The sequence below is a fragment of the Aulonocara stuartgranti genome, assembly GCF_965226115.1.
Source record: "Aulonocara stuartgranti genome assembly, chromosome: 5".
Lineage (NCBI taxonomy): Eukaryota > Metazoa > Chordata > Actinopteri > Cichliformes > Cichlidae > Aulonocara > Aulonocara stuartgranti.
Window position 1 is genome coordinate 5,488,847 of NC_138943.1, and position 14,478 is coordinate 5,503,324.

Here is a 14,478-nt window from a genome sequence, read left to right on the forward strand (position 1 = left end):
ATGAGACCAGTTACATTAGAGGAGCAGATGCAATGAGCCCTGGGAAGGATTATGTATTTCTGATCATGTGTAAACGCTTACACACTTGCATCATTACTGAGATCTGATTTTTCCAAACTAAACTTTCTCTCATATGACAGAAAGAGAAAACAGAGACAACCTTCTTACCGACCTTTTAATTAAATGAGCTAACGAACTGTGATGCAGGTGTAAATTAAAGAGTGGATTAATTGATTTGCCGGGAGAAGTCAGGCAGAACCTCCTTTCCTTCTGTCTGCAGATCTGCATACCGGTCTCTGTAATTTTTTGACAAAGGGCATTGGTGTGGTGAGAAGGGAGGGAGGGGAGGCGCAGACAGCTGACGCACTGAAGAGGAAAGCGCAGCGTTTCGGTGCGCATCTTCATTATCGGCAAGTGGGATGAAAGGTGAGCAGCGCCTGTCCCATCCACGCAGACACTTTTCCTATGTCAGGATCTGATTCGAGTGGCTTTTATCAGTTACGAAACTGATCATCGGCATTGGATTTTATAGTTTGCAACTTCTCACAGATTTAGTGAAGCCAGATTCGGAGCGCAACAGCTGAGGAGAAGACGTGAATCTACGCAAGATTGTCTGAAACGAAGGACTCATCCCGCTCACTTAAGTGCAATGTCCAAAGCTTATGGATGTAATGCTAGAAAATCAAGGCTGCATTATGACAGCGAATAACTGAGGGGTCTCAAAAGCACTTTTCCTCTTTCCTAACTTTTATTTCCACCAGATGATGGAGGACGCGCAGGCGTCAAGGACTTTCACGCCTTATTGCACAGCCACTACATGAAAAGAAGAAACATGATGACATCTACGGGCTTGTCGGAGAAAGCAATGAGGATCAGAAATGGGGCAGGAAACCACCATCACTCCAAACCCATCTCTAAAATATACTTCATCTTTATTTTGCTCCTGCTCATATTCACACCGATAGTGGATTCATCGTGGTGGTAAGTTTCACCACTGAGAGGAATTTGATGGTTCGTCCGATTGGTTGGTGTCACATACCAATCGAATATAAAGTACGACTTACAACAACGACAACAAGGGCAAAATTTCACCCAGAAAATATAGATAACGATTAGTTTTAATTAATTAAGTTTGCAGTTGAAAAAGTTATCTTACAGTGGATTTTATTGTTTAACCCTATGTATCCTTGTCCTTGGAGCTGTTACAGATTTAAAGATGAGAAATCCGTCTGTTTATATGTAATTTACACCTGCTTACTTCTCAGATTTTCTAGTAAAAGATCTACTTTGCTCACATGAACATCCACATCCATAAACGAAAAGAGCAGGCTGTGTATCCAAAGTTCATGAAAATTAATGATGTTGATGTGTGTGTTTGGGTGTGGGGGGGAAGGGGGCGTCTCCCCTATCCATCTATTTTGCCCAGAGTACACGGCAGGTGCAGGCGTTGGTGCATGAATAAATGCCCCTTGATGATTTCTCTTGAGGTTTTCAAGACCTAAAACATGCTGGAGACCCCCCACCCCCAGTCTCTCTCACCTGACATTGTTGTTCTCATATTTCAGGTGACACTTAACAGAAAACCTATTAAATGACTTTACATTTAACTAGCCAAGGGAAACCCCCCATTTTAAGATCTTACCCTACACTTCATAACAGTTAAGATCTAATTTATGAATTTATTTAAAGCTAAAACGCACCCATTGTAAATAATGCTATGTCTGGTAATTTCCCAAGAGAGCCGAAAGCACATATCATCCAATTTGCTCTTGAGTTTCCCTTTCAGGCAAATTCAGAGTAAACTGTGAATAAATCGTTGAGAAATTCCAAAGAAAAACGTAATTGATTCCTGCTTTTTTTAAAAAATCTTCCTTTGAATTGTTTAGGCCTATTTTTAACTATTGTAATAATTTATATAAGCACTGTGCGCCTTGCTGCACTTCTCTCTTCTTCTGTGTGTGTCCTCTTGGAGAGTCAGGGGTCCTTTGGCACAGCTGGTTTGTACAACACACAGTAAACACAAGCAGTGCTTCTGTTCTGCTATACTGCTCAGGCAGATAGTTGCATCTAGAATGGGACTGGGACAGCCATAAGAGGAGTGGAAACTACCTGCTATATCTGTTTCTGTCTCAGTGGCCAGGCAACACAAATGCGGCTGCGATTAGGGACTATAATGATATCCGGATGGAGAATAGAGCGTGTAGGCTTATAGATGGACTGGGGGGGGGGGGGGGAGTGCTCATTTGTACTGTAGATGACGGCCATGTCCTGTTGATAAGAGAACCCCCAGAGTCACAATGCAATCAGCATGTGATCACCCTTCTTAAGAGTTGTTACAAAGTTGGGGATTATTTGAAGAAAGCAGGAAGCAAATGCATTTCACTGAACGAGAGGAATGTAATAATCTCTTCAACATCCTGAATATCTGAGTCTTAAGAAGACAATGGGGATGAATGTGAAGAAAAGTAGGAACAGTATCAATAATTTAGATTCATCGAAAAACATTTTACACGGGGAGAAAAGTAGTAATAGTAAAGTTAACTGGCACAGAAGACAGAAAAAGAAAAACAGTTTGTCCTCTCTTTGTCTGAAGGCAATACAATCCACTTAGCAGCTTTACTATAGCTTACTTGATGTTTAATGTTCCATAAAACAAACCAAAGAACTGCTTTTGTCCTGGGGCAGTCTCGTGGTTTGCTTAGATACAACTTTGCAAAACTAAGACATGCTGCCTTGTCTTTTTAGAGAAGAGCCTTTCTCCTGGCAACTTTTCCAAACAAGCCATAATTTACTTGCTTTATTATTATTTATTTATCTGTAATTTCTTTGAGTATTGCACATGACATTGTGTTAACACAAACCTGAATGCTTCAGACCACACCTGCTAGGAGCACCTGGCTGTTTAATCTTTTAAATTTGTCAGTTTGTTAAATTTATGCTGGTAATTGTTTTCTTTTCTTTTTTATCTATTTCTTTTGCTAGTTTAAAATTTTCCATTAGTGGGAGAGCCTTTCCTATTTTTACACTAGCCACATTTGGGAATATTAAAACATTTTTTTTTAAATATATAATGAATATTTTCTACCATACTGCTGTACCTCACTGAATGGCAACTGAATTAAATGTTGCTCAGGGGTTGCTCCTAGACTGCAGGCTGCACTTGAGAACCCTGTGATTACAAAGAAGGAGCACTGAGTACAGATGTCTGATAGTTAAAGGGCTTTTTTTAACATGAAAGCAGCAGTGATCAGTAGCAGGCTCCTTTGAGTCCATAGAATTTAATGAGCTCTTAAATGTTGGTTACCCATAATATAACCCAAAGATTTTTTGGGGGACCCTCTATATCTGGTAAACACTGGAATCTTCTTCACTCAGAGTTCCCAATTTCCCAATTTTTTACACATTTGATTAGAAATGTGAATTGTTTGAAGATGTAGTCAGACCAGATTTCACGCTGACAGCTTACATGTGTTGGCATTTAAAACAAGTGGCACACCAAAGGCCATGTAGGGTGGGCTTCACCCCATTACCCTAAATGCAGCAAACATACGTCTCTGTTATTTGTACTATTTCCACTATTTGTATATTTCTTGAAAATCAGATTGGACCTTAACCTCTTGCAAATCAGCTAGCTCAGCTAGCTACACAATTTTTTCTGTTTTTGTCTCGATGAAAACAGGAAGGCAAATTTGAAAGTAAACTCACTGGAAAAAGAAATCCTGGCACACAGTCTAGTGACAGCTGCAGGTGCACTACCACAGAGTGCGCTTTCAGTGGAATTGTCCTTGAATTTACCAACACTGTGTTCGATGGATCTGTGCGCAGGTACATCGGAGCTCTGGGTGCGCGGGTGATATGCGACAACATTCCCGGTCTTGTGAACAAGCAACGGCAGCTCTGCCAGCGGCACCCAGACCTGATGCAGTCCATCAGCGAGGGAGCCAAAGAGTGGATCAAAGAGTGCCAACATCAGTTCAGACACCACCGCTGGAACTGCAGCACGCTGGACCGGGACCACACTGTTTTTGGCAGGGTGATGCTCCGAAGTGAGTCTGAACATACATGGCTAAGGCTTCTATCTGTGTGGTTCTTTGTGCGTGACAGTGGTTGTTTATATCAGTGACACTCAAGTTAATCATCCTCATAAATGTCTCCTCTGTTATCAGATAAGCAGGGAATTAATAGGTGTCTTATTAAATCAACTTTACCCCGGAATGCAAACAGAAAGAGAAATTGTTGTGGGTTTTTTACCTTCTCAGGAATGAAGGAACATTGGGAAAGTGGATGTTCTCTGAAAACAAGTAGCAGATTGAGAGATCCACACTGGTGATGTATAAACAGTAATAGGAGATGTAAATATTTGGGTAGATGTTTCTGGCAGCCAGACAAAGCTTTACTCCCTGACATCTCGCCTGTGTTCTGCTTCATTGCGTGAGCAGGAATGAGAACAGGAGGAGGGTGGGACAGCCAGACCAAATAACCTCCAAAATCTCCTCTCATCTAAAATGAAAACACTGCTCAATGACTTAGAAAGCTGCCATCTGTGCAAATTAATAGGTGAAAGGAGAGTCGGCTGGTCTAATGTTATAGCTGACATGCTGCTACCACTGTCTGGACCATCCACCATAGATGGACTGATCTTGGTATGCCTACCTTGTAGAATTTGCAGAGAGATGACTGCTTTACTCACCAATAACACATGGCTCTGGGCACTAGAAGAACAGCTGAGAAAAACAAGTGCTATGACAACTTTTGAATAATGTCACATGTCAGATATAGGCAACATTAGGTCTCTCTTTACCAACAGTCGTAAGTTACTTCTTTAAATGATTGCAATTGCAACGCTCCCTTCCCCGTCTATCCAGGCAGCAGAGAGGCAGCATTTGTGTACGCCATCTCTTCAGCAGGAGTGGTCTACGCCATTACCAGGGCCTGCAGTCAGGGGGAAATGAAGATCTGCACCTGTGACAGTCAAAAACGAGGGCAAGACAGTGACGACAAAGGCAATTTTGACTGGGGCGGATGCAGCGACAACATCAACTATGGCATAAAATTTGCCAAAGCTTTCGTCGACGCCCGTGAGAGGATGGTGAAAGATGCTCGAGCCCTGATGAATCTGCACAACAACCGATGCGGTCGGATGGTCAGTGGAAACGTTTTTTATATTAATGTTTAAGCTTTATCTCTTAATGGAATTGTAAATTTAGACATATTTAGGAAGTAACAATGAAAACAACAGGCTTTTCAGGAACATTTTCAGGGGACGCTTTTATTGTTGTTTTTGTTAAACGTAACATTGACCTACAAATTTATTCAAACATAAAAAGGCACCCAACTCAAGCGATGAACCCTTTTTGTGTCTGCACACAAGAGATAGCTTAACAAAGACCCAATGAAGAAAAAAAAAAAGTAGAAATAAAAACCAAAAAAAGACGTGTCACAAAACCTGAGAGATACACATGGCCCTTCAACTCATCCGTCTTCTGTGAGTCATAGATTGGTCTCTCCAAGCTTAAAGTTGGTCATAATAAACATCGACTCTTAAAATCATTAGAAATTCTTTTTTGCCTAAAGATGTCTTCAACTACTAGGCTAGTTGACTTACTTGACTAGGAAGTAAATCTCTTAAGACTAAGAATCTGTTTATTGAGAATATTCCGCATTATCCCAGCATCTATTGATGATCCAGCATAATGCATATTAATATGATAACTGCATATGAGGGTCCCATAGCATTAAATTCTGCACTGTTCAAGTTATTGACATGGCTTTTTCAGTAAAGACGTCTCTGAAGGATAATGACGTAAAAGCTGTTACATTAAGAATATGTAGCTAACCGTTATGCTAGGAGAGCTTATTACACCTACATCTTCTCTTGTACAACATTGTTGGCTTGACACTGTGTCACCTTTGATCTCTGCTCCAGGCAGTGAAGCGCTTTATGAAGCTGGAGTGCAAGTGTCACGGGGTCAGTGGTTCCTGTTCTCTCAGAACCTGTTGGCTGGCTATGTCTGACTTCAGGCGAACTGGAGACTATCTTCGCAAGAAGTACAACACAGCCGTCGAGGTAACCATGAACCAAGATGGGACAGGATTTATTGTGGCTGACAAGGACTTTAAGGGAAGCACCAAGAATGAGTTAGTCTTTGTTGAGAACTCTCCAGATTACTGTCTCATGGACCGTGCAGCAGGTGAGACACACAAATAAGCTACAAAAATAAAACCCCTTGCTTTATATTGTGTACATCCACAGTCCTCAGTCAGAACAGCTTTGACTAGTTGAGGGATGGACAAGAGATCTCTGAGGGTGTTCATTGGTATTTGGCACCAGCATGTTGGCAGCAGATCATTTGGGTCCTGCAATTGCAGCAGGTGGGGGTTTCCGTGGATCTACTCTTCCCAGCATATTCAACAAATGTTCGATTACACTGTGGTGTCTGGAGGCCTGGTCAACACCCTGAGCTTTTTTCCAACACCAGCAGCTTTTGTAGTGTAGTGGGAAACACTGTCCTGCTGAAGGAGGCCACTGTCTTTGGGAAAACAACGTTTAGGCAGGTGATATGTGCCACTAGTGAGACTAGTGAAGTTTAAAAGAAGGGTTTTTATTATTATTATTGGCCAATGCTGATAATTCTTAAATAACTTGCTTGTGCTAACCTGCTAATTCTGTTTTTAACATGTCAAACTTTAGTAAAGTGCCACTGTTACACAAGAGTAATATTATTATGACAATCATTTATTATTACAGTAAAGAAATTGCCTTAAGGAGGGTCCTTTTAACTTCTGAGGAGTAGCATATTGATATGTTGTGTTTGTGGAAAACATCAGCAACTCACATTCTGAGATTCAGTGAAGTCCTTTTGAAGTTGTGCTTAAACAGTTTAATCATTTTTGTGTAAAATACTGTTATTATTATTTAATTTAAAATCATGAGTATGTTGTTATGGGACGGGGCAAATAGGACCGACTGCTTAACAAAATCTATGAGAATCAGAGACTCATTGACTGCAGGCTTGCATTCCTTCACAGCTTAAAGTTCAGTGATTTGACCTTTAACATCTCCTTTAATACCTAATGTTTGCTTTGCCTTGTTAGGCTCATCTTTTTCCTAAAGTCCAGCTCCTTCAGTAGAGCGTGAAGAACTTTGCTAACTCACTGTTAATATGTTAGGGACGATGGCATGTGCAGGGGACACGTTGGTTCTAACTTAACAGATTCTGTCACTCCTACCTGCGGTTAGCTTGGCCGCACTTTGACAACTGAGATGCAATGAAGGTGTGTTTGCTCAAAGGAAAAGCTGCCTTTCCTTGTTAAAAGGTGATCTTAAAAAGTAGCCGATGACCCTCCTCACCACTAATCTTCATTGTATAGGAATTCACAGCCTAAGGATACATGCAGGCTTATTTTTCAAATCTTTCCTTTGGTCAGCATTAAGCTCCACTCCCTAGAGCCTGAGGGGAAGATCTCCTCTTATCCTTTGTTCTCTAGACTTCTGGGATGCTTTGTTAATGGACCTGGCACCTGATCTTAGGCTTGGATTTTACACCTGAGTACATGAACACAATTGCATTTAGGTCTGAGACTATTCTGTTGGGAAGCTTATAGCCTGCTGAAGAGTGAGGGAAAGTGATATTTTGCTTTGGCAAAACAGTTTCAGTTTTCAGCATCAACATGAACATTGCCAATAATAACTTCTGCCAGCTTTCACTCCTGGGCATCCACGTAATCATGGAAAATTTTCAAAATGCTATTAAGCTGAGTTGGATGGCACAGTGCAGTGGATCTGTGTCTACCCCAGCTTCCTTCTGAGCACTGAGACATGCCTCTTAGGTTAAATTGGGATTCTAAATGGGTTTTAGGTGTGAACGCACAGGAGATAAAACACTTAGGTATATTGAAAAAAGTGCTCTATGGATACATGCGAAAAGGTGAATGTAGCTTATGGTGGAAAGACATTTGAGCGGTCAGTCAGACTATTTATTTGTGGTATAAATCGTTCAGTTCCCCAAGGGAATGCATAGACAGGAAACCCAGTATAGTTACTGGATGTGCACAATTAAAGTTCTATATTATGCCTACTTTAAAATAAGAAGCAACTTCTAATCAAGGAGCTGTACTTATCAGTGATTTAATAATGAAAGCACACAGAGGTATCACCCCTCTCTGTAGCTCTACAGGACACATCTTTGTTTCATGTTGATCAGCATCATTTCTGTCAGCAGCAGGTATTTCTGTTCCCTTAAATCTAATTGAATCTGCTGCATATTATCAGTCCAAATCAATTGTTTTTTCTAAAACAAAAAATAAAAGAGTCCCTGACCTTTAAAACTTTAACATATTACAGAAGTGTCATGAAATCCACTGCTTGTGTTAAGTTAAATTTTATATTAGCTGTTTAATATATGTAAACAAAAGTATCATACGTATAACAAACATTTGATTTCTTTCATCCTAACCTGTATTTCTTATAGTGATAACTATTTATTTTAATAGTCTGGCAGGGCATGCACAGATGGCTGTCTTCTAATAAACTAACCCTTTTCCTGTCAGTTGCAGTACCAATATTTTTTGTATGCCAAAACAACATCTCTGGTCCTTTATTCTCATTATAGGCTCCTTGGGCACAGCAGGCAGAGTGTGCAACAAGTCCTCAAGAGGCATAGATGGCTGTGAAGTCATGTGCTGTGGGCGTGGCTACGACACCATGCGAGTCAAACGTGTCACTAAGTGTGAGTGCAAGTTCAAGTGGTGCTGCGCTGTGGAGTGCAAAGACTGTGAAAACGTAGTGGACGTTCACACCTGCAAACCCCACAAGCGACCCGACTGGCTGGACGTAACCTAGGAAGGAGAGCGGACAAATCAAACGTGCACCTGACTCATTAGCCTGTGCACTAATGACTCCATTCTAGTTGGGATCTTTTAACTATAATACCTCTGGCTTTTGATGCTTTTATACTTCACAAACATTTGTTAGGTGATAGTAAACTGGAAATTAGAACCAGTTACTGATCATGTGCTGCTTTAAAAAGTGTTTTAAAAAATAATGTGCGGAGCGTTTTTGAATCAGACTTTGAAACTTTGATGCAAAATGGCTTAATATTATATTCTGTTGTAAATGTACCCTTGGTTGAGGCAGATATATGAGCTACTGCCTGCTTCTTGTTTTATAGTATGTAAAAACTGTGTGCACATAAGAGATGAAAGAGATAATCACAGTAGTACTTTGTCTGCCGATCGCTCCTTCAAGGTTGCCTTGTACACCTCTGGACTGATTCCCATTCTATTAGAACACTCCCTTTTAGTGCACTCACACTCCACAGTGGCAAAACAGTGACCTTTAAATTTTTTACTTAATTTTATGAAAAAAGATCCAAGTTGTTTAGAACCAAATCTAATGGGTAGGGTGAGTGGTCCAGATGTTACAGCAGACCTCTGCACATGATTACTTGGAAACTGGTGTTAGCCTGTGGTTTTTGCTTTTCCAAAACTTCCAAAACTTTTTTGATCCCACCGTGCACCCGAAACCACTGCTGCTAATTTGTGCAGCTATCACACTAAATAAATATAGCGCTTTCCAAGAGGTCTTTCTTAATTAAAGCCAGGTAATCACATTGTAAGGTCAAAGGAGCCACAAACAGAAGAGCAAGCAAAGACTTATCATCTACAGTGACAGCTCACTTTGTATACAAGGATTGTGGACACACCAACACATCAAAATAGCCTCACAAATTTTGGTCTGTTGTTTGAAAGATACTTGTACAGTATGCTAATATTTGACTGTAACAGATCTAACAAATCATTCAGCTTCATGGAAAAAAATTGTAATTTCTACCTCCGGTTCTTTGTTTTTGCTTCCATTACTACTGTGAACTTTAAACAAATTCCATAGGCCATGCTAATGCAGACAAGTGCACAGTAAAAAGAGAAATACAAAGCTTCTTTATTTTGGACGTAGTGACCCTCCAAAATTGTAAATTGCAGTGTCATACAACTGCATTATAATGAATACAAACTATTAAACCGGCCTTCCTGATATGTCACTGGAGCTGCAAATATTTTCAAAACTCAATATTAGTTTCCAGACTGATTTATCTTAAATAGAGCTTTTGTTTAACATTTGCCTTATCCTTATTACAAAGGCCAAAACAGCATATTTGTTCAGCCATCATATTGTGACAGAACATATTTATAATGCAATCTTATGCAACTGTGCTTTCAGTTCTTTGTGGACACACTCACTGGCTCTGGCCGGTTTTTAAGAAGTGAATTATTTCATGAAACAAAGCCAAGCCATTGCAAAAAGAGCACTGAAGTAGCTACAGACCTTGCATTTGGCTTTCTAACATCTGGCAGTGCAGCCAGACATAGTGTTAAGCCATTGGAGACACAACCCTCAGAGGAGTTTATAGATCTAAATGAATCTGACAACAAGCTGTGAAATGCTAAGAGTCAACAAATTGTTTCAACTCCACGTAATGAGAGGCACAGCCAAAATAAAGTGCTTTGGACAACAGCAAATGACACCAAGTCAAAAGTTAATTGCAAGCAAGAAAAAAAACAGAAAAAAGCCAGTTTTGAATGTAAATGAAGAGTAATTTAGCTGTTTTTGAAAGATAAGAGGAAAACTGTTTCAGATTGTGGGCTCAGGCCTGGACCTGTGCTGTTCTGTTCATACTTTTAATTCCCAAGTTCTTTATAAGTTTCAACATGCTATATTCAATCCTACATCTGTAACCACAGGAGTTTCACTGATTTGGATTTATGGAGCGCCAGTGTCATAATTATGAGTTCATTTGGTTCTGTTCGGTCTACTATTAAAAGATGTCAACTTCCAGATGTTTTTCTTTTTCTTTTTTTTAATTCCAGGCAGAAAAACAGTAATAATAATCTTCTCAATTAAGCCTAAGGGCCTATAACCCACATGTATATATTTGGGTTTTAGGTATTCCCCTGGTCTCCTATTACAGTTATCATTACCTTAGCTATGGCGTGGACGGGATAAAAACAATGCAAATGACCAGTTTGTTTTTTTTTTTTAAAGTTCATTGTTCAGTGTTAGACAAATATTTTTTTATTAGCATAACAAGACTGATGGTAGTCTTAGATAGCGTGATAAAAAGAATCACAAAATATCTTTAAATTGAAATATAACAATTTATTTAGGTTTTTTTTTTAAGTAATTTCTTGATCGACCAACTATTAAGCTGTATAAACAAAGAAATTTCTATTAATATATTGTTGATCTTCAAATTAGTCATAGTATCTGTGCTACTTTGTCCTCCAGTGTGGGTCACCCAGTTGAAGTCTGTAAAAATAAAAGGAGTGGCATTGCAGGCATTCACTGCCATCGCAGTGATATCAAATGGTTTAACAACATTTCAGAGCTAAAATGGTCTCAGGGGACAGTGTGGTCCACATGGATGCTTCACATTCATGGGAAGCAGAAGAAAGAAATTCCATAATCCGTACTCACAAACTGTAATGACTCAAGAACAATTTATTGCTATGCCACTTTTAAACCAAACATGTTTATTTTAGCCTTGCTTGACAAGTACTCCAGTCTAAGTCGTTGCACTCCGATCACATATACATCTGTGACTTGCCTATAGTAATATGAGAAACATGCTGATACGCATGCATGCTGAAACCGTTGCACTGTAGAGCGCTTTGGAAATGAAAATTATTTTTTAAATGAAATGTCCCAACAGTTTCAGTGTTGTTCTTGGAAAAGAAGATCACCCTTATGACCCCATCAGGAGTAATTAAGGGTTTTATGTGGACATGAAATTGGACTCGACTGTAGCTGCTATAGTTTATTACTTGCCAAGTGATATCTTACAGATTTGTTACTGGTAAAAGGAGTAAAATTTAGATATAAATCAAAATGTATGCATGTAAAGGCCAAGGAACAGACTCTTTAAAACACTTAGCCTTATTTCAAGTATCTACTTCACCACCAAATCTATAGTAACAAGCAAAAAACCAAACATTTCAGATTTTAGTGCCATTTTCAAGAAAACTTGAGTTGGGCAGCAGCTGTTACTGCAGCAGGAAGAGCCTGTGAATATTTTATAGCTCATGTGACACTTTTTTCCTCACAAAATACAATTTATCTTTTGGAACGAGTAAATCCACCATTAACCTGAATCAGCATTCACGATGCAAACAGTGCAAACAATGTCATCTTACATCCCAATCATACACTGCAGGCCATGGATAAATTGTTGAAGAGGTGCAGGAGGAGTATAAGCAGCAGTAAAGATTTAGGGTGAGGACATTCACATTCAATATGTGTGACAAAACCAGGTTTGCAATAAGACAAGTTTACTCTTGTAAAGCAAATAACATTAAACTAGTCTGATTTAAGTGTTATCTTTAGACCTCAGCATGCATTGCCATGTCAATTTCAGCATCGCCAGCAACCAATAATTAGCAAACAGCAAAAAAGCTGCGCTACTCTTAAGCAAATAACCATAGCAATACACATGAAAACAGTCAGTGGTTACTTATTTTGCCAATCAAAGAGACATAACCCGAAGGGTAAAGAAGGAACGGGATTACATGCTATTCGTCCAAGTGAAATTTTGAAAGATACGTATGTTAGGAAACACAGCAGTGCACTTACATTGGCTGAAGAAGTCCTCAGGAAACATCCCTTCCAGTTTTAACTGAATTCTGATATGGAACGCCAGGACTAAGGCCAGTCGATGAAACTGATAAATATCAGTTACTGCGGCAACATAGGATCAGATAGATTGAGCTAACAGTCAAATCATGTAATAAAAATCTAGATCACAGTTGTTTTCAGCAGAGCAAACCAGTGTGAAGTGTGACAGATGAAGTATATACTGTAATCAGTTATAGTCTATCACACGTGAGTGACAGGTTATGTCAAATGCAATGGACACGTTAGAATATTGGACCAATAGAACTGTTAGCGCTGTGCCATGTTGCTTATATAAACGCACTGGGTGGTCATGATGAAATATGCAAAACACCTCATAATGTCAGAATTTATAAGTTACAAAACCACATTTCACTTGGTGCTTTTTTGGAAAGGGTCGATGTGAACACAGTGAAACAGACCCATGGACAGACAAAACACATAAACTGTTGTGAGCAGTATGTTCTTTCACTCCCAGAAGCAGATTTTCAAGAGTCTTCAGTCCAACACATACTGTATGCAGCCTTCAGGGACATGCTTGGACTTGGCACAGATCCCACTCCACAAGAGTTTGTTCATTTATCATGCCGGTGACCTTACTAGATTGATAGTGGGGTATTTAGTGGGTCAACTGTTTAAGGTATGCACTAAGGTCATGCATCACCACCATAAATGTATTCATTAAACAGTTTTCCACATGGATTTACCCCCCTCATTCAAGTTTTTAATTTTGTACTAACCGTACCGACTGTGGTCATAAATGTAAATGTTTCAACACAAATGCATTTTCCTTTTTTCTTTCTTACATATTTTTCCTGTCATCTTGACCTTGAATGGCTCTGCCACGAAGGTCCGTGAGCAATTCAAGTTTCGACATGCAGCATGAAACCACACTCTGGCACTCTGAGCAAACACTTGAGGTCCAGTCAACAGTCCTCAACAGACTTATTCATTACTGCTGCACACCACTTAAGCGCGAGTGTATGGAGTATGATTATGGCATCAAAGGTTCAGCAGGAACATGCCACATTAAAGCATCTGCTGATGGTGGCAGAGTAGTATAATCATAATGCTGCGCAAAATGGCTCTTGGCTAAATATAGCAGTAGCTGGATGCCAGAGTAAGTGTCTTTCAATAAGACACTAGAGATTTAAAAAGATGGAGGAAAATGACATCAGCTGTGCAAAGGACCGCATTTATGTCTCATTTGATCAGCTAAGCCATTGGCCGTGCCTCTGTAAGCCGTTTTCAACAAATCATCAAAAAATAAAGCTTGCTTATAGGAAACACCGACTTTGCCTTGAACAGGGTAAATCTGGGGCCTTTTGCAACAAACTCAAATCAGAAATATGACAAAAGCACAGAAAGGTCAATGAAAGACTAATTTATTTTGTTTTGCTTTCAAACTCATCCACGCGTAGTTACAGTTGTTCACAGATCCTCCTGTCTTCAGCATACTGTTAAATTTCAGCTGCACACTAAAGATCCTTTGTGTGTCACACATTTAAATAGACAAATACTTAAGATCAAGGTAAAACACAGAATGCAGTCTAAGTAGTCAGAGTTTGGAGTAGGTCTGAATGATGTGTTTGTGTGTTCCCTTGCATAATAACCAGCATGCCCTTTTTTTGCTTTTGTTTTTCATTGTTATACTGATTCCATATAACATTTCTATAAAAATGACCCTTTAAGCATTTTTTTCCCAAACTGAGTCTATCATACTGCAGGTGTAATAAATACCAAACAGGCTTTTAATCACTACACAGTAGTTTAGCTATGTAATGATCTAAAAGGCACTTTTTAAAATTATTATA

General features: G+C 39.4%; 1 protein-coding gene across 1 annotated transcript; it reads left to right on the forward strand.

Moving 5' to 3' along the window:
* The first annotated feature begins 357 nt into the window (after window positions 1-357).
* Window positions 358-10,821, forward strand: LOC309706984 (protein Wnt-2b-A-like). Its single transcript, XM_082534046.1, has 5 exons — window positions 358-981; window positions 3,826-4,046; window positions 4,866-5,143; window positions 5,927-6,191; window positions 8,613-10,821. Exons 1-5 carry the CDS (start codon window positions 818-820, stop codon window positions 8,840-8,842), a joined length of 1,158 nt encoding a protein of 385 aa, XP_082390172.1. The 5' UTR covers window positions 358-817; the 3' UTR covers window positions 8,843-10,821.
* Window positions 10,822-14,478: the final 3,657 nt, after the last annotated feature.

Bases quoted from the DNA above. Each gene is read 5' to 3' on its own strand.
- LOC309706984 (XM_082534046.1), top strand. From the start codon at position 818: ATGAAAAGAAGAAACATGATGACATCTACGGGCTTGTCGGAGAAAGCA. The intron at 982-3,825 runs GTAAGTTTCACC...ATCTGTGCGCAG, and splicing joins ATAGTGGATTCATCGTGGTG to GTACATCGGAGCTCTGGGTG. The intron at 6,192-8,612 runs GTGAGACACACA...TTCTCATTATAG, and splicing joins TCTCATGGACCGTGCAGCAG to GCTCCTTGGGCACAGCAGGC.